Genomic DNA, 27036 nt, shown 5'->3' on the forward strand with positions numbered 1-27036 from the left:
AACAATACTTGCCAAGAAAAGCTTAGTGCTACTAGTCTGCTAGACGTGTAGAAAGAAATAGGAATGTCAGGTAAGAAACCAGCCAACTCCCCAGTTGATCAAAATCACAAGCTTAGTGAAGATTCTGCTCATCCTATTTTTGATGCAGGAAAATAGAACAGATTGGCTGGAAAACCAAGGAGCTGTACGATAACCCACCTGGTGTTTCCACATTAAAAAAAAAAAAAAAAAAACAGCAATAAAAGTTTTGAGCATTTCTGGAAAAGAAAACACTTGTGTACACAATTTGATAGAACTTGCTTCTGGAAGCATTTTCAGCATCAACAGGCATTTGATAAAATCTGTTTCTTGAGACAGATCAAATTTACAAAAATTGCCATCATAGACTTTAAATCAATATTTGTCATGTTATAAATGTCCATTACACTTCAATAATTCCCAATACAGTTCAACTATAATGATTTGGAGATATTACAACTCAAATAGAACAAAATATAAGTTCTAACTTCCATCCTTTGTCCAAGTAAATACTCTTAATAGCATTTAGGGTATCTCGGTATTACCTTGCCATCTCATTCAAGTCTTTAATTTTTTTTTCTTCCTCCACTTGAATTTGCTTTATGTAAATAACTCTGACATCATCTGATGTGGCAAAAATTCCTAATAGGGACCTTTAGATGTCGAAGTTTTTGCATTATCAACTAATCGTGAGATGGGTTCAGTTTTCACTTTGTCATCTATCCATTTAAAATATCCACAACCACGACTGTTAACCTGTAATTAAGTCATCTATATATTAAAAAGTTTGACAATTAAATATTAACCTCATTAAGCAAATAAATAAGCAGCATAATAGTATACCTTAGGAACAGTACTTGATGTATGATAAGGAATTCTACAAGGCAGTACAAGCTTTGAGATATGGCATCATTATTTGCTACCGCAAGAATTCAACCTATTTTCCAATCACCAGGCACTCAAATACTTGAGCTTCCATAAGAAAATGAACCCTAGACATGCTAAATGGGTTGAGCGACTACAAGAGTATACTTTTGTACTAAGCACCAGCCTGGAACGGAGAATAAAGCCGCCGATGCCCTTAGTCGAGTGAATGCCTTGCTGCGGCTACGTAGTGCGTCGAGTCTTGTGAATTCCCTCAAGTCTGAGTGTGCAAGTTGTTGGGTTTGAGTAGATAAAGGATCAGTATCATGTTTGCCCTAATTTTTTGGAGGGATCTTCCTAAGCCACACCCTAATTATACCCTGCTAGATGGATTCCTCTTCAGAGGTCACCGTTATGCATTCCTAGGGCTTTGCTAAGAGACCATTTGATTTGTGAGTTGCGTAGTGGCAGAGCTGCCGATCACTTTGGTTAAGATAAGACCATTCCACCAATAGAGGATTGATCTTATTGGCCTAGATTGTAGAGAGATGTAACACATCATCATTTTCTAGTGTTGCACCTATCAAACTGCAAAACAACACAAGAAGAACACGGGTCTATATACTCCTCTACCCATTCCCCACTCCCTGTGGCAAGACCTTAGGATGGACTTTGTATTAGGCTTACCCAAGACCTCGAAAGGCAATGATTCTATCTATGTGACAGTAAATCACTTCTCAAAAATGGCCCACTTCATCCCGTGCTCAAAGACATCTGATGTCTCTACAGTGGCAAAGTTATTCTTTCATAATGTCTTCAAGTACCATGGTCTTCCCCACATTGTAGTGTCTGATAGGGATGCCAAGTTCACTAGTCACTTTCGGCGCACCATGTGGCGCATGTTAGGCCCCAAACTCCAATGCTCCATAGCATTTCATCCTCAAACCGACAGTCAGACCTAGGTCGTTAATAGGAGTTTAGGAAATCTTTTTAGATGTCTTGTTGGTGAGAGTATGAGTACCTAGGATCGTATTGTCTCATGGCTGAGTTTGCCTATAATATGTCTAAGAATCGGTCCACTAGTTTGTCTCCTCTTGAAGTTTGCTTAGGAGTTCAGCCCAAAGCCCCCATAGATCTTACACCAGTCCAAGTCAGTTCTAGAGTCAGTGAGTCTGTCAAGTCCTTTGCACAACGCATACATGACTTACATGCAAAGATAAGACAACGGACTGCTTCCAACAATGAGCAATATAAGTCTCACGCAAATGTTCACTGAAGACTAAAAGAGTTTGAAGAAGATGACTTGGTTATGGTTCAGATCCACCCAGCTAGAGTTGTGAGAGGAAAAGCGAACAAGCTTCATACTTGTGGGGCAAGCCCATTAAAAGTGATTAAGAGGATCGGCATAAGTGCGGATGTGATTGATTTGCCATCCAATAAGAGGATAAGCAACATCTCAATGTGGAGGATCTCACTCCTTACCATGACCAACACACTACCCCTTCATCATATCCATCTGCATTGGGAGATTCTCCCTTTGATATTGATCATCAAGACCCTTTTGCCCACATTGCCCCCCCCCCCCCACCCCCCGGGGGGGGGGGTTTACAGGGGTGGACCTATGAAGGGGCCGGAGGGGGCCATGGCCCCCCCGGATTTTTTTAAATTTTATCCATATTCCCCTAATTCCTTTAATTTTTTCTCTTCCTACACGTGAAATGTCACTATTTGGCCCCCCCCCAATATTGTGAACAATTTTTAAATGTAAAATGATGGGTATAAATGTCATTCCTAATAAAAAAACTAATCCATCAATCCCTATTTATTCTCCCCTCTCTTCTCTCTCGTCTTTTATTCCTATTTATTCTCTTATGTTTCTATAAACGTGGGTTAAAGGAAATTTTTGAAAAAAAAAAAATCTTATTAGGTATTCAAAAATCAAAATATTATTTCTAATTAAAAACTACCCCATTACCACCCCCCCACCCTTTCCATTTATCTCTCCCCCAGCGGGCAAGAAAAGGAAAAACCCCCGTTGTTCTTCTTTCTCAATTTATTCATTGTTTCTTTTTTTTTTCTTTGTTATTCTTTTTAATTTGTTTTATATTCTATGTTTCTTTATTTTGCAATTTTGTTTTTGATTTTGTATTGTGAATAAAATGTCTATAGTTAGTAGGTAACTAACTACCATTGATTTGCATCTCTTACCTAAAAAAATTTTTGGTTTACATCTCCTACCAATGAAAATTTTGGTTTGCATTTAACTTTTTAGGGTTGAAGTCATGTGTATATTTTTTTTATATTGTTGCTTTAATTTTACCTATATTTTGTCGAAAAAATATATATAATTATCAATAGTTTATCATTTTTTCAAATATGTGTGGGCCCCACAAAATATATATGGGTCTATTCTTTAATTTAATAAAATAATTTAGCGGTGGGACCCCAAATAGGAAGGTTACTGGCTTTCATTCTTCGGCCCCCCCCACTATTGCATCTTGGGTCCGCCACTGCCAGTTTACCACCTTACCAAAGGAGATTGAGGATGTGCTAGATGAGAGAGTCATATCGGCTACCTATGAAGGATTACATGAGTTTCTGATTAGATGGCGTGGACGACCGTTGAGCAACGACTCTTGGATCACACGTGAGGAGTTTCAACAGCTAGACCCCGACTTCCTAGAGTACTACCAAAGCTTTCATTCACTAGAGGCGAATTCTTCGTGGCAAGGAGGATTGATGGGGACATAACACGTCCACCCATCACTCACTATTACCAAAGATGAAGGTGACCACCTCAGAACCTTTCAGCATGGTTCAGCAAGGCGTCAGTTAGATCTACTAGTAGAGGGTAACCTAGACCCTTAGGACCATGATCTACATAATTTGTGTTACAGTGGTTCATATTTCAGGGGTTCTATTTTATGGCAAGGGTATATTAAGATATTTCCTTTATTTCGGTTGGGATATTTTTTTCCTTTTTATTCATAAAGTTATTTTAAGAAAGATTTTCTTTATTTTACCAACCAGCACCAAGGATCGAATATTGGAAAACTAGAAAAGAAAAGATTGAGCTGCAACCCGAGGCTGGCATGAGTTCTTCACCTTCCCTTTATTGGTAAGTGATTTCTCTTCTTTTTTGCTGTTCCTTCAGAAAATTCTCTTATCCCTTCTTTTTACCAGTCTTACTCTTTTTTTCTCCAAAAGTCATGTTCTCCTTCCCCCAATAAATTTTCTTTTTTCTCTCAACATCTCATGGCAGTCCCAACATTCTGCTGTTAGTTTTCCCCCATCTTCTTCTTTCTTTTTTCTCTCCTTTTTTTGGATAGAAATCCTTTCAACCCCACCCCCTGTCATCTTTCTTTCTTTTCTCTCTCTCTTTCTCTCTCCCTCTTCGTTTTTTTTGTACGAAAATTCACCTTGCTGCCTCTTTCTTCGACAGCCTTTCTATCCCACCCCATTTTTTTCCTCTTTTTTTTTTTAAATTTTATTTATTTATTTATTTTTTAAAACCACCCTCTTGCAGGTTTCCTTCCCCAGAATCCCCACAACCTAAGGTAATCCCGCTACCTTTGTTTCTTCTATTTCTATCCTATTTTTCATCTTTTTCTGCTTGGGAGTACACTGTTGCAACCTCTCTTGTTTTCTAATTCACAGTTTTTGCATTCCTACATCTTTGCCCTACAACAGAATTTTCCAGATTTGAGCCACTTCATAATTTTGGATTTTTTTTTAAATTGGGAGTGCTGAATACACAGCCTTATTTATATTTTGCCAATCCGAAGTGGTTCTCTGTTAATTGTTGGTTAGATTTGGAAGAGGTCCTTGCCATTGAATGTCCCTTTTATTCTCTAATTGAATGGACGGTCAGTCCTTATGAGTTGTTGCTGTGGCTTTTGTTATTTTGGATAAAATGCCCCTAATCCCCTTATCTATTTGAGTGGTTCCTTTATGCATGACATGTGACTTGTATTTCCTTTAGTCTTTATACTGTTTGCACTTGACTTTTTTTTTTTTTGGTAGAAAACTTTGATTAAGAAGAGAGAGGCACAGGGGCTGGAGAAGGAACAGGCTCCTTCAACCAGCAAGTGGAAATAGGCCAATCTATCGCAGCCTCAAGCGACAGGGCTTCCTGGGCCAGGGAGTGAGCCACAGAGTTGGCACTCCTTGGAATAAAAGAGAAAATACATGAAATGGGGGCCATGGATAACTGACGGATATCCAATACTACATTCATCAAGTCTGTAGGTACCGGGTCTGATGGATGACTCAATAACCGTACCACAGTAAGACAATCAGATTCAATCATCACATGTACCCATCCTTCTTCAATAGCTCTCCATAGGCAATGTTTGATCCCCAAGGCTTCTCCAACACTCGCTTCACCGAAAATAAGGGGAATTGATATGGCCAGAACTGGATCCCCTCTCCAATCTCTGGCAATGAAACCAATACCGCTCTTATTACAGGTCGGTTTTAAAGTTGCATCATAAGTTAGTTTAATTACCCCTCTTGCCGGTGGACTCCAAGCGTGCTCTCTTATGCCATTTCTCTGAAGAAGAAAGGATGCTGATGTGGTAGGATTGACAGTCGTCGAAACTGATTCAAATTGAGCCTTAAGGAATTTTGTTGCTGCTTTAGTTGCCATTTGGATCACATCTAAAGGCGTCCACTTACCACCATCAAATTGATCGATGTTGCGAGCTCTCCATAGGTACCAAAGAGTGAAACCAATATGGGCTTCCACTTCGTTGTAGTTGTGTTTGCACTTGACTTATATTATCAACTACTGGTTAATATTTTGTGGAAGATATTTTGCTAGTCGAGATTGTGCTGTGCAATTCCCATCTCCCATATAATTCCTAGTTTTGTACTTAGATAGTGATCCTGCTCTCTCGTAGAATTCCCTAGTTCCTAGGGCTGCCCTACATCAATTCAATATTGGTTTTGGTTCTCTTTGAAGCAGGAACACTAAGTAGATTGTGACCACCACATTTCTGCTCTCACATTTCTTCTTCTTTCCGCTCATACCAGAATCGATCCATACTACTCTTTCTGACCAAGTTCCAGGGCAACCCAAGGTGGTGACTAGGGCTGCAACAGGGCCAAGCTAGGCCGGGATTTTGCAATCCCAAGCCCAACCCTATATATTCTAATCTAAACCCATTCCCACCCTGACCCTGATTCAGAGCCAAGGATTATTGTCCATAGCCCTAAGCCTTATAGGGTCAAGCCAAGCACATTCCCGCCCTGATTGGCCTTATCTTTGGCCCTGTCCCTAGTCCTGATTCGCCTTGTCTTTGGCCCTGATTGGCCCTGTCCCTAGCCTTGATTGGCCCTATTTGTCCCCGGTGTTCCTAATTCATTGAGATCAAGCATCAGGGACAAAATTAGAGCCAGGATTAGGGCCATAATCGGGACCAAGGTAAAAAATCAGGGACAGGCCCGGTGGCCAAAGAGTAATCCCAGGCCCGCCCTTGGCCCTAACCCGCCCTCAGGGCCAAACTTGCACCCCTAGTGCTGACCACCAAACCTAATGAAATGAAGCCAGATTTCCCAAATGCAAACAGCATATTAGCCCATATTTTATGCCGACTCCAGGAAAACATTCGTTGTCTGGCCACTTGAAAACTAAAGACAACAGTATCTCGGGGCATAAAAGGTTGGCTTGTCACCCAAATGACACCTTGACTACGGCGGTTGTGAATTGAGTACTATCTCAGGCACATTTTAGGAAACATGAGAACACAGCTTGAAATTCATATTGTGACACGTTCCTCACCACCTGGCTAAAGCAGTGGGTTAATGGGATGGCTTGGTTTCGTTCCAAGAGCTGGGAATAGATTAGGATTGAAAATTGCATGCAATAGGTCAGGGCTGGGATGGATTCGTGTTGAGGCTTTGGGAGCCTGGCTTAGTTGGTCATGAAATACTGAGGAGAGGCTTTGAGGTTCTGAAACTTGGGTTTGGGTGTTTCACTTTGACTCCAGTATACTGGTTCCATTCTCTGCTTTAAACGGAGATCTTGGGAAATCTGAACAGGCAGTTTCTCCTACCCTCAAAAGATATTGTGTTGCTGGAATTCCACACCAGCATAAATCTTTTGTGGTGTTTCAATTTTCCCTGTGTTTGGAGACTTGAAACAATCAACAGTGGAGTTGAGATTTTACACTGCATTTGCCATTTCACCCACTCATGGGTTGCCTACCAAGTCTTATAACAATCAACAGTGGAATTGGGATTTTACACTGCATTTGCCATTTCACCCACTCATGGGTTGCCTACCAAGTCTTATAAGAAACCTAACCATTTTCCATTTTGTAAATCATTTATCTGAAACTGATAATATGGCAAATTGGCTGAATATGATTTTGGAGAAAAGTTTCCAATGGGAGAGCACCCCTCAAATATGTGCTATTGGATCACCTCATGCCCATGAGAAGTGAAAATGATTGCTTATCAGACACTGCCATGTACACTATCATTGGCCCTGTACATAGAGAAGCCATGCTCCCCCACAAGAAACACTTCCCTTAAATTCTTTTAACTATTTTTCTGGAAAACAAAACATTGTATTATATGCATTTTTAATGGGTCGACCAGTAAACTACTGACCTGACAAGTTACCTATTTTAATAAGATGTTTTAAAACCAAACAGTGATGGAATGGTCCATGGATTTCACAGCAGTGAACTCACATGGAATGACCATTGTACAGTATTGAACAATTCCGCCCAATAGAAAATAACAAAACATACCAGCAACATGTAAAACTGAAATCACTAACCAGAAATGATACACTGAGCTAAAAAGGTCAATGTATTTCTCAATATGGTACTCTGTTAAGGGAATATGGAACAAGATAACAACCAGAAATGGTATTCTGAGCTGAAGAGGCCAACATAAATCCATAACCATATACTTCTGTAAGAAAATGTCGGTGCCTTAAACCACGTCCCATTGAACACTAGCACGAAAACAACCTTCTGCTCTATGTTGCTATGGTGAAATCAGTTTGATTCTTCATTACGAAGGAACTGAACACATTTCAATATCATCTCTGGTGGAATTTGGCCAGGCCGATAATTTTTGTCAAGCCAAACTGCTGTGCATTTTGCTTCCAAAATGGGCTGAACAAGAGATCATTGTGAACCATGTGTCAGAAAATTCATGGAAATATTTTATCTAATAGCTAAAGGATGAAACGGGCACCTCTCCATTTGGTAGCTTGAGTATGAGGTGCTCAAAGAATATACGTGCAGCTGACGAGCCAGAGATCCTCACCTTCACGACAAACCGGTCACGACTCTGGCGGTGTGTGAAAAGGCTTAAGAACAATCATGTAATAATTAAACTAATCTGTAGTATTTAAAAAAGAAAATAAAAACTGATTTAATTAGGAATTCTAAGCTGTTAACAATTTGAATCTCCAGAAGCATAACAGCAAATGCTGATGGCTCTCCAATCCTTAGTAGGAAATAGTTTACCACCAAGAGAAGTCAACATATAAGATGTATATACTATGATATGAGCATTAAGATGATAAAATTGCTGACGATCAGCAAGAGTCAACAATTCTGCTGCCTATACTATGATATAAACACTAAGATGATGTACATACTCTTAAAGGTGCAAGAAATTTGAGAGATAGTTCTGACAGTGCGAATGCATTGCCGGTGCGAGCAACTGCATCTGGGCTGACGCCAATTGATTCAAAGAGTTCATGGCGACCTGAACCCAGAAAAAGAAAAAGTCATGCAACAAAACAGAGAGACATAGCAACATTATCAGACAAATTTAGGCCGAACCAATTAGTAGCTCAGTGAATCATTGTAGCATTTTTATACTAAAATCCAATGCTAAGCTGGTTAGTGCATATGACTAAGACAAGGTAATCTCAGGTACAATATAATGAGAAATCAGTTGGTAAAACAGAAGTTTAGTTAACTCTATTAAGCAGGAATTCCATAAATTTAATTTCAATGTTGTTTCAAATATTTTTCTGTTGTCGAGATTATTGAAATTTCACCTGATGATGTCCAATGAGAACACCCATTCTTCCAACCCCCCTCCCCCAAGAAACAACATTCCTTGTAGATGAAATGAGTACACAGTTTCTTTTCACTATCTCATATTAATGTTTACATTGTTTTCCCAGTCAAAATTAAACTCATGCATTGTATTATTTGATCACTCCAAAAGTACTGACCATTTGCTCTAACCCTTCTGCATTTTAAAAAATCCTTATGTACTGCGTCAACAAAAGTCCAACCAGTTACAAAACCTAAATTTCCATCTAAGATGCTAGTTTTTTATTGAAAAAGAATCTGCATTTCCTTAATATTTTGGTGGATTAGACACCACTATAAGAATCCAATTTTATTGCCAAGAATAATCATTAGATATTGAGCAGTTGCTTCAACCACACCCTTCCTATATCCCATCCAAAACTCTTGAGGCCTAATGTGATGCCCTCAGTTGTCTTTCCCATATTATTGCTATTCTTTATCATTGAATATATGAGGCAAAGACCCACTTGATTGATAACATTCGGTTCAACATCTCCTATACCACTGCTGCTATACCTGTAGCTATAATTACTGCCACTGCTTCGACCCTGTATGCTATTACTGCTCCTCCTCCTACAAATTTTGCTTCTACAGTTAGCTTTAATATTTTCTTAACCATACTTGAGAAGCTGAATTAAATCTAACTTATGTAGCAAAGAATTGTTAAACCTATTCACATCTAACCTCTGTACAAAAAACTACCATATAATAAGGAAATATTGTCATTTTTCATTTTTGTTATTTGTTTTTAGGTAAAATAATATTTTATTGCAAAAGAAGAAATAGAAGTATATAGTGCCACATGGTAATCCAATCCTCCCAAGTGGAGAAATTGTAAGATTTCCATAATCTGAGAGTTACTAAGAAAGAAATACTCTCCACCTCCCCCAGTTATTTTCCTAAAATTTCTAATAATCTATCCAATCCTCTGTGTTTTTTTCCCTTGATCTTTAGAATAGAAAAAATTCAACATTTCAAGTTTCCCTTCCCTTCTATCTCCACACACCTTTTGTTTACTAATAGAAATGAGCAATAAGGTTTTAATCTTCTAATCAAAATTGAGGGATGTGAAGAAATATGACTTTTGCTTCTTTAAGAGATAAAGAGCGGCTGGAAAAGGACTCTTTAGTTCATTTTTTTTCTCCCACTTTTCCAGGAAAAACAGTACTAAAAATGGTGATTTCTTCCTTTCTTTTCATTTTAAGAATCACAGGGTTGTGAAACCATGAATTAGAATATAAGGGCGTCTTCATGTTATTCAAATAGTAGAGATTCAGAAGAAGAGAAAAAAAAGAAAAGACAACAGTTTTGATTCATCAGGGGGAAAATAAATAAAAAAATAAAAAAAATTGAAGAATTAAGAACTTAGATGGTTGACACTCCTAAATAGTTATATGTCCTTTTCCAATTAGTGAGAAAATTACAAAGTGTCCTACAATACTTCAACTTCCCTCCCCCCCCCCCTTCAGCCCCAAACCACAAAAAAAAAAAAAAAAAAAAAAAAAAAAAAAAGGGAGGAAGAAGAAAAAGGAAAAAAAAAATGCCCCTTTTAAAATCAGAACAAGTTACTTGAGAGGCCAGTCCTGAATCTCCAAACTATCTAGATGGCCCTCTTTTCTTTAAATGAAAAATTATTCATTTGAATCTTGTATTCTTTTGTTCAAACTAACATTCAGCCCAACCATTCTATCTTAAAGTTGCAACATTTTGTGCAAATTAGACCTACGGCTACATGCCTACATGAGATGCAAACTTACAAAAGACACTCATTTGAAAATTGGAGAGGGGATATGTCTACTATCTGGCTTTTTTTCCATGAAGCCCCTAACATGTCATCATATTCAGCCTTAAGTCTAGCCCGGAGGGGCTCATGTCTGATCATTGGGAAAGCTGTGAAGTGGCCATTTCCTGTATCCTTCATAAGGAGAGAGAGTCATGAACATAGAAACATTCCTTAGTCTATTTTCTCCATCAAAGGCAATACAAATTCTTTCTTCCACATTGCCATATCAATTCTTTTCAGAAATAACTTAGTTGCAACAAGGGAGCAGTTGGAATGGAGAGGGATTTTGGATCTCACCTCCAAAATCTTTGCTAGGATCTCTTAGATACTGATTTGTGTCTGATATGTAGCCAAAGTACCTAGCAGTTGTAGTCTACAAATAAGTTCTATGGCACTGCCAGCAGTGCTATAATTTTATTCAGCCCACAGAAGGTTTTCTTTTTTGGGTTTTCTTTTTTCGGTTGGGGCGGGGGGGGGGGAACCATCTCTTCTACACATACCAGATAGAAACTTAGATCTATTATAAGTTGCAACACCACCTTCGCCCTTTTGAAGCTCAGAAACAATAAAATTGCAAAGAAAATATATGCAGGAATGTGTGACAAGTAAAAAAGTTTCAAGTTGAATAGATCTGCATAACTCAACACAAATTCTCACCATGTTGGCAGTAAGTCGCATAGACTGCATTATTTACGACACCATACTGATCCAGTTCATGGTCACGGACTTTGAGCTCAACATCAAAGAATTCACTCATCCTGAATAGTCAAACGATAGTAATTAACAACTGGCTCAAGCCCTAAACTCACTTCTCTGTTTTCCTTTTATATTGAATCCAGCACTTCTATGAATAGATTATAAGCAAAAATAGCTACAGCACAGTGAGAAGCAAAACAATGGAAGGAACCCACTACCCACCAAATTATTTGTTAAATAGAGAAATTCATATACTCCAATTTTATGCTTTTCATCCAGTAAAATTAGAGAATACATCTTCCTCACCAAACAAAGATACAGAAAATGATCTCTGAAATTGAAGACTTGTTTAAGAATCAGAAAAAGAGATTCAGATACCAAGCAATGAGCAGTACCCTATACCACCCTGGAGATCAAATGAAGGCCGAATACCACTCTTAATTGGAGGAAGACATTGTAGATTTCGCGAGGAGGAGGAGAGGCTCTGAAGGCGGCAGAAAGGCCGTTGTTCCAAAAAATTGGTTGTTCGCAGGGTGACGGGGTAACCCAGTTTCGAACCCGAACTCATCGGCAACGCCATATTAGAGGCTGAAATAAGAACCTGCGACATCTCCCTCTATTTCTCTACGAGTTAGGGAGCAAAGCAGGCTGGTTTCCTGCTGGATCACCATGTAATGGTTTAAATACTTTCGCCGTTTCGCGAGCTCTGTACCTTCTGGCGTTAAAACCCATGAAATCGCTTGTTAGTTCGTATTGGTTGCAAGCGATTTCATGGGTAGTTTTCTGCAGCAAACGAGGCTTTGTTGGCTTTCCTGGTAGATCATTAGGTGGTTGTTATTTACTTCGTCGATTAAATTCAAATAAATACATTTTATACAAAACTGAGAAATAGAGGGTACGTAATCCATCACTTTAGTTAATGTTTATGGATGGGATTATGATCGTCTGTTGCTTGATACGCTGACATCCCTGCTCCTCTAATCTATTGTCGGTTGCTTTCATGGTGTAATCTGTTCAGTTTAAGTATTTATTTTTGGAACAGACCATGCCCTTTTCGAATAGGATTGATTGATCTATTTTCTCTACATGAATCTCTGAACTTTGTAAGTCAAATTTCTTGTTGTCTCATTGTTTGGAACGAAATTTGGTTTAAAAAAAATTAAAAAAAAAAAAACCTACCCTACCACAACTTGTTAGTAGGCATAGAGAAATTGTCTTTCTAGTTGGTATGCTAAGATCAATTCGAATCTTTAGTGCAAATGATCGGGTCCAATAATGATTTAACTTATGCCATTATCGTGTGGGATTAGCAGCTATGATTTGTTGGCATTGTGGCTGTTCAGAAATGAATTAATTTTGCCATTATCGTGCGGGATTAGCAGCTATAATTTATTGGCATTTGTGGCTGTCCAAGAAGAATGAATTAATTTTTGAAGGCAAATAGTCTACCTCTCAACAGGAATTTGAGCGTGCCTCAACTAAATTTCAGGAGTTATGTGATTTTCTAAATTCCTTTCTACTCGCCTCCTGCTATTATTGAAGAAAAGAGGATTAGTTGGACATTGAGTTGGTCTCCCCCCATGGACCCTTATGCCAACCTTAACTTTGATGCAACATGGATTAACTCAAAAGGTAGTCTGAAACTTATGGTGAACAGCTTTAGAGGTGAGCCTTTAGCTACGATTTCTATGCTGACGGAGTTTTTTGAGGTGATTGAAGGCAAATCATTTGCATGGAGAGAAAGCCTGCTTTAGTGTCTCAATGAAGGCTTCGGTTGGGTCGAGGTCGAGATAGACTGCAAGTCCTTGATGAGCTCTGTTAAAGGGGAAGCAGAGGTCCCTTTCAAAAGTAGTAATGTGGTTGGAAATATTAAATTCCTAACTTTAAAGTTTTTAAGGTGCTGTTTTTCTTTTTCTCCAAAGGAAATTAATGGCTGTGCTAACTCTTTGGCTAGGAAAGCATTCACTGAGCTATGTAGGGTTGACTGAGCAGTTTTCACATCTTGGTTATCCAAGCTTTATATCTTGTTGATTCTCCTGTTTTGCATAAATGAATTTTGGCTCAAAAAAAAAAAAAAACAAACCTGTATGCCCATGAATTTTTTCAAAGTTGGACAAAGAAATGCAAGAGTTATGTTTGGTTGCAAGGGGAAGTTGAGGGAAGGGGAATGAAATGTCTTAGAATTTTTAAATATAAAAGAAAAACCATTGTTAAAATGAAATGAAAATAGATAGTAATAAAATCTGATGACCAACTATAAAATAATTTAAAGTTAGTCATATAACCACAAATACATGATTATTTTAATTATAACTATGAAATTTTTCCTTTTCTTTCCTAAAATTCTCCTTGGAAACAAATGGAACCAAAGAGAATCATTGACTGAGAACGCAGAAAATGTTCGTATCTTCAAACAGCCTCATTGAAGCAGATCCAGCAAACTGGAAATATTGTTCCAATGACTTGCCACTAGTTGAAACGGGTGTACACAGTGCTCTAGGCTCCAGCCTTGTGGATCTAGGAGGGCAATATTGTACATAGCCCCATTCCTGCTACTTGGAGAGGATGTTTTCCAACTTGAATTCACAACCACAAGGCTGCAATGGGAAACCTAACAATTGCTTTCAAGTTCACTGTCACTACTCTTTAACAAATCATTACATAGGAGTAAGATTAATTGCATTGAAATTTGAGGGGGGAAAAAGGGATCTTGCATCTGAAGTGAATGATGATCTGACCATTTAACAGGATGGATAGTTGAACAAAGGCTAACTTGCTGTACAGACAATGAGAGCAATTGCTCTAGTGAATGTAGAAAAACAGAAAGAGGCAGACAAAAGAGAACCAGAATCAATTGCTATCCTTCCTTCTGAGACGAAACTGGCCTCAATCCCAGTTGTAATAAAACTTGAGGAGTGAAGTTGATGAGAATCTGATTCCGCTCCTGAAACCACGCTCACATTGTCAACAAAAGCCAAAATTAGCTAAGGAGCAATGCATGCATGGTCAACTAGACGCTGAAGGTCATTCATCATGCATGATGTGTTGCGATGCAAGAAACCATAAAAAAAAAATACCATAAGCACCTAAGAATTAAAATAAAGCTATAAATTATCTCAGTCAGCCAAGACTTCAATTTTAGTTAGAACGATGCAAGACAGTCCAGTAGAAAACTGAAAATTTTGCCAAATAATGATGATGGCTAGCTTGACAAGAAACATATGGGTGAGATTTTTTTCCTGGTCTGGGGCAAAATGCTTCTTTGGTGTGGTCCAGACCTGCTTTCCACTGTCATGATTTTTGAGAGTATGGCTCAACTTGAATTTACCCCCTATATGTATGCATTCGCATGTAGATACCACATCTACCAAATAGCAGGTATTATTTTTTTTGGTCAAATAACATAGCAGATGAATATAATGGAGAAAGGTTGGGTATGCCACCTTGTTTTCTGTCAGCTAGCCAGATGCAACAATCACAGGGCTAGAAATAAGAGGGCTGGGGGTCTTTTTTAAAGAGGGAGGAGAGAGGCTGATAGATGCTAGGCAACCTAACATCCTGACCAGCCTTTTCCCAAACATAATATAATAACACACAGAATAAAGTAGTAGTGGTCAACAGGAGATAGGTGCCCAATGCAGCACCCTACACAAGACATAAGCATGTTGAAACATCTTACATCTAATGAATTTTTGATAATGGAATTTCTTAGTAAGAATGTATTCTTATGGCCTGAAAGTACACATCCTAATGCAGACCAAAGGGATGACCTGCTTCAGTGGGTTTCACAGAGAGAAAAGAAGAGGAATTGGGAGAAAGGGAAAGGAAGACTGCATAAGATGAAAAAGGGGCCCCCAGGGGAGAAAGGTGCACACAAACAGAAGCTACACAGGCTTTCAAACCATAAATTCAACTCATTCTAATCAATCAGAATGTTCATCCTCATACAAGCTATTTAAAAATCCAACTAAAAATGGAAACCTAGTAAACTATGAAACAGACTTTAACAAGGAAAAATATCCTAAGATACCCAACCAATTCTAACTCTCGTGAAGTTGCAAATGTATCCTGACTTCTGAGATTGAAAGAATAATATATTATTATTAAAATAAAATACATTCCTTACATTCTACTGGACCTATGATACAAACAAGACACCGTTCATCAAGGAGCAGAAACCCAGCTGGGTCAGTGTTGGTCCAAGGCAGTGTATCTATATCACATCCATGCATATCTATATACCTCCTCACTATTTAATTATTTTAAGTTCAGTGCACCAGGGTGAGAGATATGTTTTCTTCTCAAGTTGCCTACAAGGCTAGTTTTCTTTATCATCTTGTAAGTAGGGCTGGCCCAACCTTGCTTTAGCAGCAAGTTTGAATCCCACGCTGGGTTGGATCCGGGTGAGGCCCATTATCATTGTGCTGGTAGAAGCCCATCAAGCTAATAATCTTCCAGTGCTAAGCCCACAGGGAGCCAGCAAGCTCTTTGGGGTGCTCTACCAAATTTTGCTATACCCATGGTCTTTTTCAATGATTGCACATAGTGTGCTTTTGCTACCGCAGCTCATTCTTTCACAGGCTTTGGTGAATCAGTGGCACATGGTGCCAAGCCATTCTAGATGTCTTCACTTGGTGGTTGAAACATCACTTGGTGGATGAAAGGAGGCCTCCCCAATGTCACTAAAATATGCATATAATTTGAGATATTTTTTATTTTTAAATGAGACAGTTATTGAACAAAGCCTTTAGACTTTCCCATATGCATGATTCAAAAACTTAATGGAAGGAGACAAACAGCATGAAAGATTATAAGGAAGACCCAGATGGACCCCTAGTGCTAGTAAGAGAACAAATACACTGAAACACCACAAGTAATCACCAAGTAGCTCAACTAACAATCGCACGTTTCAGATCCCCAAGACCCATGACTAGCTGCTACAACCTCATCCTAGAACATGAAAGAACCTACAACACTGCATAATGGTCCTAAGCTAAAACCAAAGGAATCTCTATGACACCATATACAATGGTAAATGATCTCCTCTGTAAGGGTGGAGACATCTGATGAATTTTACAGAAAACCAAGACTCCCTACATAAAGAACATTTTTGCTTTCCATCTCAAGGGATAAAGGAATAGATGTAGCTGCTTGTATATTGGCTCTTATCCTGTCGACAAAGGTCCACACAATAGTTTCTGCTGTCTTTAAAATCTCTAATTCTTAGCTTGGCTTATCAAACTGAAAAGAATGAAGAAACAGATATGGGGTTTCTGCCCTTCAATATTTGGTAAAATTCATCCAATATTTTTGACAGAAGAAACTCCATATAGTTTATCACAAGACCCAAACATGTATGCATAATTAAATTCCCAGCTAAGTCCTATTACTTAAATCTTTAAAAAACTGGTCTTCTCATGTCATTCTCACGGTTGATAATTTATGTATTGTGAATAAATAAATGATTTGGTACTAGTATCCCCTTAGAAAAGAAAGAAGAAGCCAAAAAATAATAGATAAAATTAAGCAAGCAAAATATTTTATTAGCTCATCCAAGAATAATGGCATCAGAACTGGAAAAACAGAAACAATGATCTACTTGTAAGCAGTTACATACAAGTCTAAAAGACATAACAAAATTACATACATTCAAGTTAAGATTGAAGTGGCAACATCTGCATTTGATCTTCAAAGCTTTCATCTGATAGGTCAGTTCGTTGAAAAGAATCTTTTCTCAAGCGATCCAAAGATGTGGCTTCATAAATACCTAAAAATGCAACCAAGCTCACAAATAATTATATTGTAGAAATCAACATGATAGAGGGTAATGAAGTCAAGCACTTCAATAGCTAAATAACTGAATTAGCTAAAAAGAACATCAGAAGAAGATTTTATACTTTCTATCATACAGTTTATATAAAACTCAATCAAATAAGTAATCAGACAGCAAAAACAAATTTTGCACTAAATTGCAGAAACAAAAACAGATGTTTGTGCTTTATAAACCAAGAAAGATTTTTTCCATAAGGGGGAGATTCCAGATCAGCTATTAACCACCTCTTGTCTGATTTTTTTTCCCTTTGGGGGGATAGGGATGTTGAAACCTGCTAATTTAAATGCACATATGTTAGCTAGCGAAGAGCAGGTAGACAGCTTTTGATATTGGCTCTTATCCTATGTCCAAGTAGTCAAGTACCTTTTCAGGTGCTGGACTTCAGGGCACCTTCTTGTTGCATTCTATACACACTATAAACCCTAAAGAATCGTTTTTGCATTGAACTTATGGGGTCAAGACTGTTTAAACATGAAGATAGGTGACCAATGACAGACCTTTGCATCAGTTGGATGTGTAGATCCCTTCGTCTATGGTGACCTAGAATAGGAAGTTTATGTGCAATGTTAACTTGGTTTTAAGTTTCCCTCAGCTGAACAGAAAGTATAATTGGGGTACAAAGCCTTATATTTCGTTTCTTGGTTTATAGACAGATTTTGAATTGCAGTGAAGAACCTGAAAGTACTTCAATATATTCCACAGGATTTTTAGGAAAGACTTATTTCTTAGTAACACATTCTGAGGAAGGTGTACGGACGAGCAACTGTAACCCATTCTCCATTGGTAGTAAAACTGTAAAACACATCTCATCTCACTATGGGCTTAGGCAATATTGCCAAACCAAGTAAAAAAATTGTCCATGATGTGAGTGTTGTTTGTAATTTCCATTCCACTTTGCATTGTTTTAGGTTTTCTTTTCTACAAGTTTCTTTCCTAAAGAAGGCACTTTATAGTCTCAAGCATTCTCTAAAGACAATGTATCAGCAATTTAGACAAGCCATTATCCAATATATAGGCTGATCAGACGTTGTTTGTCCAGCGTGGTAACATCTCTCTATGACTCTTATTGTTTAGGTTGATGACATTGTAGCAATGGGAAATGACAAAGCCAAAGATGAGTAGATTGAAGTCATACTTGACCAAACAGTTTGCTATCAAAGATCTTGGATTTTTGAAGTGTCATGAACAGGGAAAGTAAAAAAAAACAACAATATTTGCCAAGAAAAGCTTAGTGCTAGTCTGCTAGACATGTAGAAAGAAATAGGAATGTCAGGTAAGAAACCAGCTAACTCCCCAGCTGATCAAAATCACAAGCTTAGTGAAGATTGTGCTCATCCTATTTTTGATGCAGGAAAATAGAAGAGATTGGCTGGAAAACCAAGGAGCCGTACGATAACCCACCTAGTGTTTCCACATTAAAAAAAAAAACAGCAATAAAAGTTTCGAGCATTTCTGGAAATGAAAACACTTGTGTACACAATTTGATAGAACTTGCTTCTGGAAGCATTTTCAGCATCAACAGGCATTTGATAAAATCTGTTTCTTGAGACAGATCATATTTACAAAAATTGCCATCATAGACTTTAAATCAATATTTGTCATGTTATAAATGTCCATTACACTTCAATAATTCCCTGTACAGTTCAACTATAATGATTTGGAGATATTACAACTCAAACAGAACAAAATATAAGTTCTAACTTCCATCTTTTGTCTAAGTCAATACTCTTAATAGCATTTAGGGTATCTCGGTATTACCTTGCCATCTCATTCAAGTCTTTAATTTTTTTTTTTCTTCCTCCACTTGAATTGCTTTATGTAAATAACTCTGACATCATCTGATGTGGCAAAAATTCCTAATAGGGACCTTTAGGTGTTGAAATTGTTGCATTATCAACTAATCCTGAGATGGGTTCGGTTTTCACTTTGTCATCTATCCATTTAAAATATCCACAACCATGACTGTTAACCTGTAATTAAGTCATCTATAAAAAGTTTGACAATTAAATATTAATCTCATTAAGCAAATAAATAAGCAGCATAATGGTATACCCTAGGAACAGTACTTGATGTATGATAAAGAATTCTACAAGGCAGTACAAGCTTTGAGATATGGCGTCATTATTTGCTACCGCAAGAATTCATCCTGTTTTCCAATCACCAGGTACTCAAATACTTGAGCTCCCATAAGAAAATGAACCCTAGACATGCTAAATGGGTTGAGCAACTACAGGAGTATACTTTCGTACTTAAGCACCAGCCTGGAACGGAGAATAAAGCCGCTGATGCCCTTAGTCGAGTGAATGCCTTGCTGCGGCTACGTAGTGTTTCGAGTCTTGAGAAGTCCCTCAAGTATGAGTGTGCAAGTTGTTGGGTTTGAGCAGATAAAGGATCAGTATCATGTTTGCCCTAATTTTGGAGGGATCTTCCTAAGCCACACCCTAATTATACCCCGCTAGATGGATTCCTCTTCAGAGGTCACCGTTATGCATTCCTAGGGCTTTGCTAAAACACCATTTGATTTGTGAGTTGCAAAGTGGCAGAGCTGCCGATCACTTTGGTTAAGATAAGACCATTTCACCAGTAGAGGATTGATCTTACTGGCCTAGATTGTAGAGAGATGTAGCGCATCATCATTTTCTAGTGTTGCGCCTATCAAACTGCAAGACAACACAAGAAGAACATGGGTCTATACTCCTCTACCCATTCCCCACTCCTCGTGGCAAGACCTTAGCATGGACTTTGTATTAGGCTTACCCAAGACCTCGAAAGGCAATGATTCTATCTATGTGACAGTAAATCACTTCTCAAAAATGGCCCACTTCATCCCGTGCTCAAAGACATCTGATGCCTCTATAGTGGCAAAGTTATTCTTTCATAATGTCTTCAAGTACCATGGTCTTCCCCACATTGTAGTGTCTGATAGGGATGTCAAGTTCACTAGTCACTTTCGGCGCACCATGTGGCACATGTTAGGCCCCAAACTCCAATGCTCCATAGCATTCCATTCTAAAACTGACAGTCAGACCGAGGTTGTTAATAGGAGTTTAGGAAATCTTTTTAGATGTCTTGTTGGTAAGAGTATGAGTACTTGGGATCGTATTGTCTCATGGCTGAGTTTGCCTATAATATGTCTAAGAATCGGTCCACTAGTTTGTCTCCTCTCGAAGTTTGCTTAGGAATTCAGCCCAAAGGCCCCATAGATCTTTCACCAGCCCAAGTCAGTTCTAGAGTCAGTGAGTCTGTCAAGTCCTTTGCACAACGCATACATGACTTACATGCAAAGATAAGACAACGGATTGCTTCCAACAATGAGCAATATAAGTCTCACGCAAATGTTCACTGAAGACTAAAAGAGTTCAAAGAAGATGACTTGGTTATGGTTCAAATCCACCCAGCTAGAATTGTGAGAGGAAAATCGAACAAGCTTCATACTTGTGGGGCAAGCATATTAAAAGTGATTAAGAGGATCGGCATAAGTGCGAATGTGATTGATTTGCCATCCAATAAGAGGATAAGCAACATCTCAATGTGGAGGATCTCACTCCTTACCATGACCAACACACTACCCCTTCACCATATCCACTTGCATTGGGAGATTCTCCCTTTGATATTGACCAGCAAGACCCTTCTGCCCACATTGCACCTTCCCCTCCATTACCCAGTTTACCACCTTACCAAAGGAGATTGATGATGTGCTAGATGAGAGAGTCATATCGACTACCTATGAAGGATTACATGAGTTTCTGATTATATGGCATGGACGACCGGTGAGCAACGACTCTTGGATCACACGTGAGGAGTTTCAATGGCTAGACCCCGACTTCCTGGAGTACTACCAAAGCTTTCATTCACTAGAGGCGAATTCTTTGTGGCAAGGAGGATTGATGGGGACATAACAACGTCCACCCATCACTCACTATTACCAAAGATGAAGGTGACCACCTCAGAACCTTTCAGCATGGTTTGGCAAGGCGTACAGTCAGATCTACTAGTAGAGGGTAACCTAGACCCTTAGGACCATGATCTACATAATTTTTGTTACACTGGTTCATATTTCTGGGGTTCTATTTTATGGCAGGGGTATATTTTAAGAAAATTCCTTTATTTAGGCTGGGATATTTTTTTCCTTTTTATTCATAAGGTTATTTTAGGAAAGATTTTCTTTATTTTACCAACCAGCACCAAGGATTGAATATTGGAAAACTAGAAAAGAAAAGATTGAGCTGCAACCCGAGGCTGGTGTGAGTCCTTCACCTCCCCTTTATTGGTAAGTGCTTTCTCTTCTTCTTTGCTGTTCCTTCTTAGCTGGAAAATTCCCTTACCCCTTCTTCTTACCAGTCTTACTCTTTTTTTTCTCCAAAAGTCATGTTCTCCTTCCCCCCAATGAATTTTCTTTTTTCTCTCAACATCTCATGGAAGTCCCAGCATTCTGCTGTTAGTTTTCCCCATCTTCTTCTTTCTTTTTTCTCTCCTTTTTCTGGACAGAAATCCTTTCAACCCCACCCCTTGTCATCTTTCTTTCTTTTCTCTCCCCCTCCCTCCCCTTTTTTCTGTATGAAAATTCACCTTGCTGCCTCTTTCTTCGACAGCCTTTCTGTCCCACCCCCTTTTTTTTTTTAAAACCACCCTCTTGCAGGTTTCCTTCCCCACAACCTAAGGTAATCCCGCTGCCTTTGTTTCTTCTATTTCTATCCTATTTTTCATCTTTTTCTGCTTGGGAGTACACTGCTGCAACCTCTCTTGTTTTCTAATTCACAGTTTCTGCATTCCTACATCTTCGCCCTACAGCAGAATTTTCCAGATTTGAGCCACTTTATAATTCTGGAATTTTTTTTTTTTTAAATTGGGAGTGCTGAGTACACAGCCTTATTTATATTTTGCCAATCCGAAGTGGTCCTCTGTTAATTGTTGGTTAGATTTGGAAGAGGTCCTTGCCATTGAATGGACGGTCAGTCCTTATGAGTTGTTGCTGTGGTTTTTGTTATTTTGGATAAAATGCCCCTAATCCCCTTATTTATTTGAGTGGTTCCTTTATGCTTGACATCTGACTTGTATTTCCTTTAGTCTTTATACTGTTTGCACTTGACTTATATTATCGACTGCTGGTCAGTATTTTGTGGAAGATATTTTGCTAGTCGACAGTGTGTGCTGTGCAATTTCCATCTCCCATATAATTCCTAGTTTTGTACTTAGATAGTGATCCTGCTCTCTTGTAGAATTCCCTAGTTCCTAGGGCTGCCCTACATCAATTCAATATTGTTTTGGTGCTCTTTGAAGCAGGAACACTAAGTAGATTGTGACCACCACATTTCTGCTCTCACATTTCTTCTTCTTTCCGCTCATACCAGAATCGATCCATACTACTCTTTCTGACCAAGTTCCAGGGCAACCCAAGGTGGTGACTAGGGCTGTAACAGGGCCAGGCTGGGCCGGAATTTTGCAATCCCAAGCCCAGCCCTATATATTCTAACCTAAGCTCATTCCCACCCTGACCCTCGATTCAGAGCCAAGGATTATTGTCCCTGGCCCTAAGCCCTATAGGGCCAAGCCAAGCACATTCCCGCCCTGATTGGCCCTATCTTTGGCCCTATCCTGGCCCTAATTGGCCCTATCCCTAGTCCTGATTCGCCTTGTCTCTGGCCCTGATTGGCCCTGTCCCTAGCCCTGATTGGCCCAATACTTGGCCCTATTTGTCCCTGGCCTTGATTGACCCTATCCTTGTCCCTGTTCCTAATTCATTGAGATCAAGCATCATGAACTAAATTAGAGCCATGATTAGGGCCAAAATCGGGGCTAGGGTCAAGGTAAAAAATCAGGGACAGGTTCGGCGGGCCAAAGAGTAATCCCAGGCCCGCCCTTGGCCCTAGTCAGGGCCATAGTATTTTGGCCCTAACCCGCCCTCAGGGCCAAACTTGCACCCCTAGTGGTGACCACCAAACCTAATGAAATGAAGCCAGATTTCCTAATGCAAGCAGCATATTAGCCCATATTTTATGCCAACTCCAGGAAAACAGTTGTCTGGTCACCTGAAAACTAAAGACAACAATATCTCGGGGCATAAAAGGTTGGCTTGTCACCCAAATGACACCTTGACTACGGCGGTTGTGAATTGAGTACTATCTCAGGCACATTTTAGGAAACATGAGAACACATCTTGACATTCATATTGTGACACATTGGTTCCGGTCAACATAGTAGTACTTTTTTCAAATTTTTATATGGAAGCTGGACGTTGGAAGAACTTTAATCTTTAGTGTAAAAATAAAAAAAAAAAGTGATTTTCATTCGGACCCCTTAGGTTTGATCCAAGTCATTTTTAACCCAAAAAGATTGACACCTTGCATTGTCCTCCTCTGCAGTATCCAAAAATCCTAATTAAGGAGAAATAATCAGTTTTAGGACCAAAATGCCCTTATCCTTATTCAACAGAAAATTGAAAATTTTACTTAAAGGGACCTAAAATCAGGTTGGGCCCCTTTAGTCACTGAAATTACGTTTGGGTCCAGCTGAAACTAACATCATCACACTTAAATTAAGAATAATAAAATTACAACTTTACCTACATACCCTATTCTCAAACAACTATACAAGTGGTTGAATAAGGAATCCCTTCACCCACCACCAGCCCCACCAAAAAATGGTAAAAAAGAAAAAAGACCCCGCCCTCAGCCTCTCCTCCCCATCCCCATCTTCTTCTAATAACACTTCCCGCAACAAGATACAGCAGTGGTAGAGGAAACCAAATTAAAAATAATAAAATTACAATTTTACCTCCATACTCTATTCTCAAACAACTTGAGGAATCCTTTCACCCTATCGGAAATCACCCACCACCAGCCCCACCAAAAAAAAAAAAGAAGGGACCTCGCCCTAGAAACCACCCTCACCCTCTCTTCCCCATCCCCATCTTCTTTTAATAACACTTCCCGCAACAAGATACAGCAGCAGAAGAGGAAACCAAATCTCTTGCACCATGAAGGAATTGCCCACTAGGTTTGTCATGGATAGAGATGAATACTTATCATATTCAAATAATCTCATCCATAAAAAAATGCTTTGTTAGGGTCCAAACCCTTTATTCCAAATGGTTCTCATGAAAGAAAAACCCTAACTTTGAAGGTGTGTATGAGAGAAAAAGAGACAAATTCAAGAATTAAACCTACCGATTGTGATTGTGGAAGTTTAGCCCGATAGGATGTAAATTGCCATTTGAATATTAAAAAAAAAAAATTGGAAGAAGAAAAAAAAAAAATCTAGAATCCTTCGTGCAGAAATCCCATCTTACTCGGGGATCTCCACCATCTAGAACATTCTTGCCTGCATATCTATTGCATCATTTAGTTATGTTTTCACATCTCGTTATTGTAAAGAAGATACATCTCATCATCTTCTCTTACTATGAGGTTGATCTCCCCCCCCCCTCTCTCTCTCTCTCTCACTCAAACAACCTACAAGACAAACTATCTACCCAGAACAATATGATTGAGAATATGATTAAGAATCAAAGTTCAAATAAATTGACTTAAACAATTCAATAGATGACGAGCAAGTTCATCGACATTTGATCAGTCAAACAACCAAACTCATGCTTGGGATTAATAGAAAGGAGAAGCACCAGATCCCTTCGTTTTCAACCCCCAAATCAATGAATCAAACAAGAGTTGTTCTTTTTTGGGTAATTTTCATCTAGACCCCTTGAGGTTTAATCTAGTTCACTTTTAGTCCAAAAAAAATGGAACTTTGCATTTGGCTCCCTTGTGGTAGCCAGAAAACCCCAATTCAGGACATATTGATTTTTTCATGATTAAATTATTCTTATACCTTTTCAAGCCCATAGTATACTTGTATTTATATTTTTTTCTGTTTTACATTCAAGGTTTCTTAGATTTCAAAATTTACAGGATTGAGTCCTTGATTGAACCTAGATGGAAACCCTGGAAATGTGAAAAAATGTCCATCTATACCTTTACATTCACCAATTTGCCAAGAACAATAAACTAGGAACAAAACCCAAAGAAGAAAAAGAGGGGAAAGGGAGTGTGAAACAAAATGTTTTCTTTTCTTCTTTTTGGGCAAAAACGAAACGTTCATGTATGCCATTTTCTCGTTTACTTGTTTGTGGGGTTTTACCGTATGTGAGATCTGAGAGTTTTCTAATAGTTTATCTTTCAAATCGTTACGGGTTTCTTTGATTGAGTTTCGTTTGATTTTTTTCCAGGAGTACAAGGTGGAAGATTAACAAATGGAACTAGAAATTGTCTAGTGGCTGAAAATTCTGACCTAATAGTTTTCCATCCAATTCTATTTTAAGAGTTGGATGAATTTGAAATTTGATTTTGGTGTCGTCAAGTGTTCACTTATTTGTAGGGGCTTACATGGTAGTGAAAATCATACCTCAAATTGTACACATGAAGCTTTCTGGTTCAGATGAAGGATTTGGTAGTCTCAAAAAAGAACTTGAAGATTTGCAAAGGAAAAGGGTGCTGAAGCAATCGAACCACATTGATCAGTCAATACACCATAGTTCATGCTAAGGAGGAACCCTTATATAACCCAATCTCTGACTTCAAAAAAAAATGAATAACGGCGTGCGATTCCAGCATCTATATTAGCAGAACAGAGAAAATATTGCAGGCTGTTTGCAAAATAAAATAACCGCAAGAGCACAGTATTGTGTAGCTAACGGGTCGATTTCAGGGAGATATGCCACCTAGAATTCAATTTCTTAATGGTAATGGGAGAGTGGAATGATTCAATTTTGTTAACTAATTAATTAAACTAACCCAATGATCCTAATCCATACATCTAATGCAATCGAATTAAGACGAAAAATAAAGCAAACATAACCAGCGCATAAATAAAAGGAAGGGAAAAAAATGCAAACCATAAAAATAAAAGGGAGGTGATCCGAGTGTCAACTCTGGATCGAGGGAATGGGAGTATAATTATAATGACTTTGACCGTGGACCCTTTGCCGTAGCTTACAATCCACCGATCAGGGGAAAGGATATTAGAGAAAAAGAAATTGCAGAAAGGAAAAAACAGAAAGTAAATAATAAAGCAATAAACAAAGCAATAAAAAGAAAAGGGAAACCTTAACCAAAGAGAGGCACGACTGTAAGCATCTTTGATCAAGGACCCAGGGGAAAGGGAGAACAATAAATAAATGCTTAAATTAAATCCTAAATTAAGAATATGGAGGGGTAGATAGAAGTGGAATGGAGGGGGAGAGAAGATTATTGAAGAATGTTACTTACTTGCATCTTTGAATCTCCAAATAAAAAACTTGAACAAACGATTCTAATCTTAACCAACCCTAACAACCAGATCTAGAATAATCTAGATCTGCAATTGCTAGACCAAGAGAGAAAACGAATCCTCAAACTTGAAACTTGAACTTGAAATTGCATTGATAAAAATAAAGGAAATTCACTTGCATAAAATAAATTACACAACTTCAATCTTTCTTGCAAAGCATTAAAACCTAAACATTCAATCTAGAATTAGAACCCACAAATTAATCAAAGAACTAGAGAAAACCTAGAGCAAGCCAAGAGAATCGAACGTGCAAGACTAAAATAAACTACAGAGAAAATAAAGTCTTTCCTAGACCTAAGAGGGGAGGTAATATTTATAGAAGAAGGAGAATAATTTACAAACAAGGAAAAAAAAAAAAAAAAAAAAAATAAAAAAAAAAAAAAAAAAAAAAAAAAAAAAAAAAAAAAAAAAAAAAAAAAAAAAAAGAAAAAAAATATTTAAAAAAAAAAAAA

The 27036-nt window shown here is 38.3% G+C and overlaps 2 protein-coding genes across 2 annotated transcripts in view; both read right to left on the reverse strand.

Moving 5' to 3' along the window:
- Nucleotides 1-6740: 6740 nt before the first annotated feature.
- On the reverse strand, nt 6741-12340 carry LOC149012572 (acyl-acyl carrier protein thioesterase TE3, chloroplastic-like). Its single transcript, XM_089160071.1, has 5 exons — nt 11826-12340; nt 11392-11492; nt 8504-8613; nt 8095-8190; nt 6741-8012 (listed from the first exon to the last, which is right to left on the reverse strand). Exons 1-5 carry the CDS (start codon nt 12038-12040, stop codon nt 7893-7895), a joined length of 642 nt encoding a protein of 213 aa, XP_089016197.1. The 5' UTR covers nt 12041-12340; the 3' UTR covers nt 6741-7892.
- Nucleotides 12341-12807: 467 nt separating this feature from the next.
- LOC149012573 (zinc transporter) overlaps nt 12808-27036 on the reverse strand; it is a 44627-nt gene continuing 30398 nt past the window's right edge. The window contains exons 10-11 of the mRNA XM_089160244.1: nt 17078-17197; nt 12808-14374 (exon numbers count right to left, since the gene is read on the reverse strand). Coding sequence (XP_089016370.1) covers nt 17085-17197 — 113 coding nt within the window. The 3' untranslated portion in view covers nt 12808-14374; nt 17078-17084. The remainder of the gene's footprint in view (nt 14375-17077; nt 17198-27036) is intronic.

The sequence above is a fragment of the Hakea prostrata genome, chromosome 6 (genome assembly GCF_041222555.1).
Source record: "Hakea prostrata isolate BN-2017 chromosome 6, UWA_Hpros_2, whole genome shotgun sequence".
Taxonomy (NCBI): Eukaryota; Viridiplantae; Streptophyta; class Magnoliopsida; order Proteales; family Proteaceae; genus Hakea; species Hakea prostrata.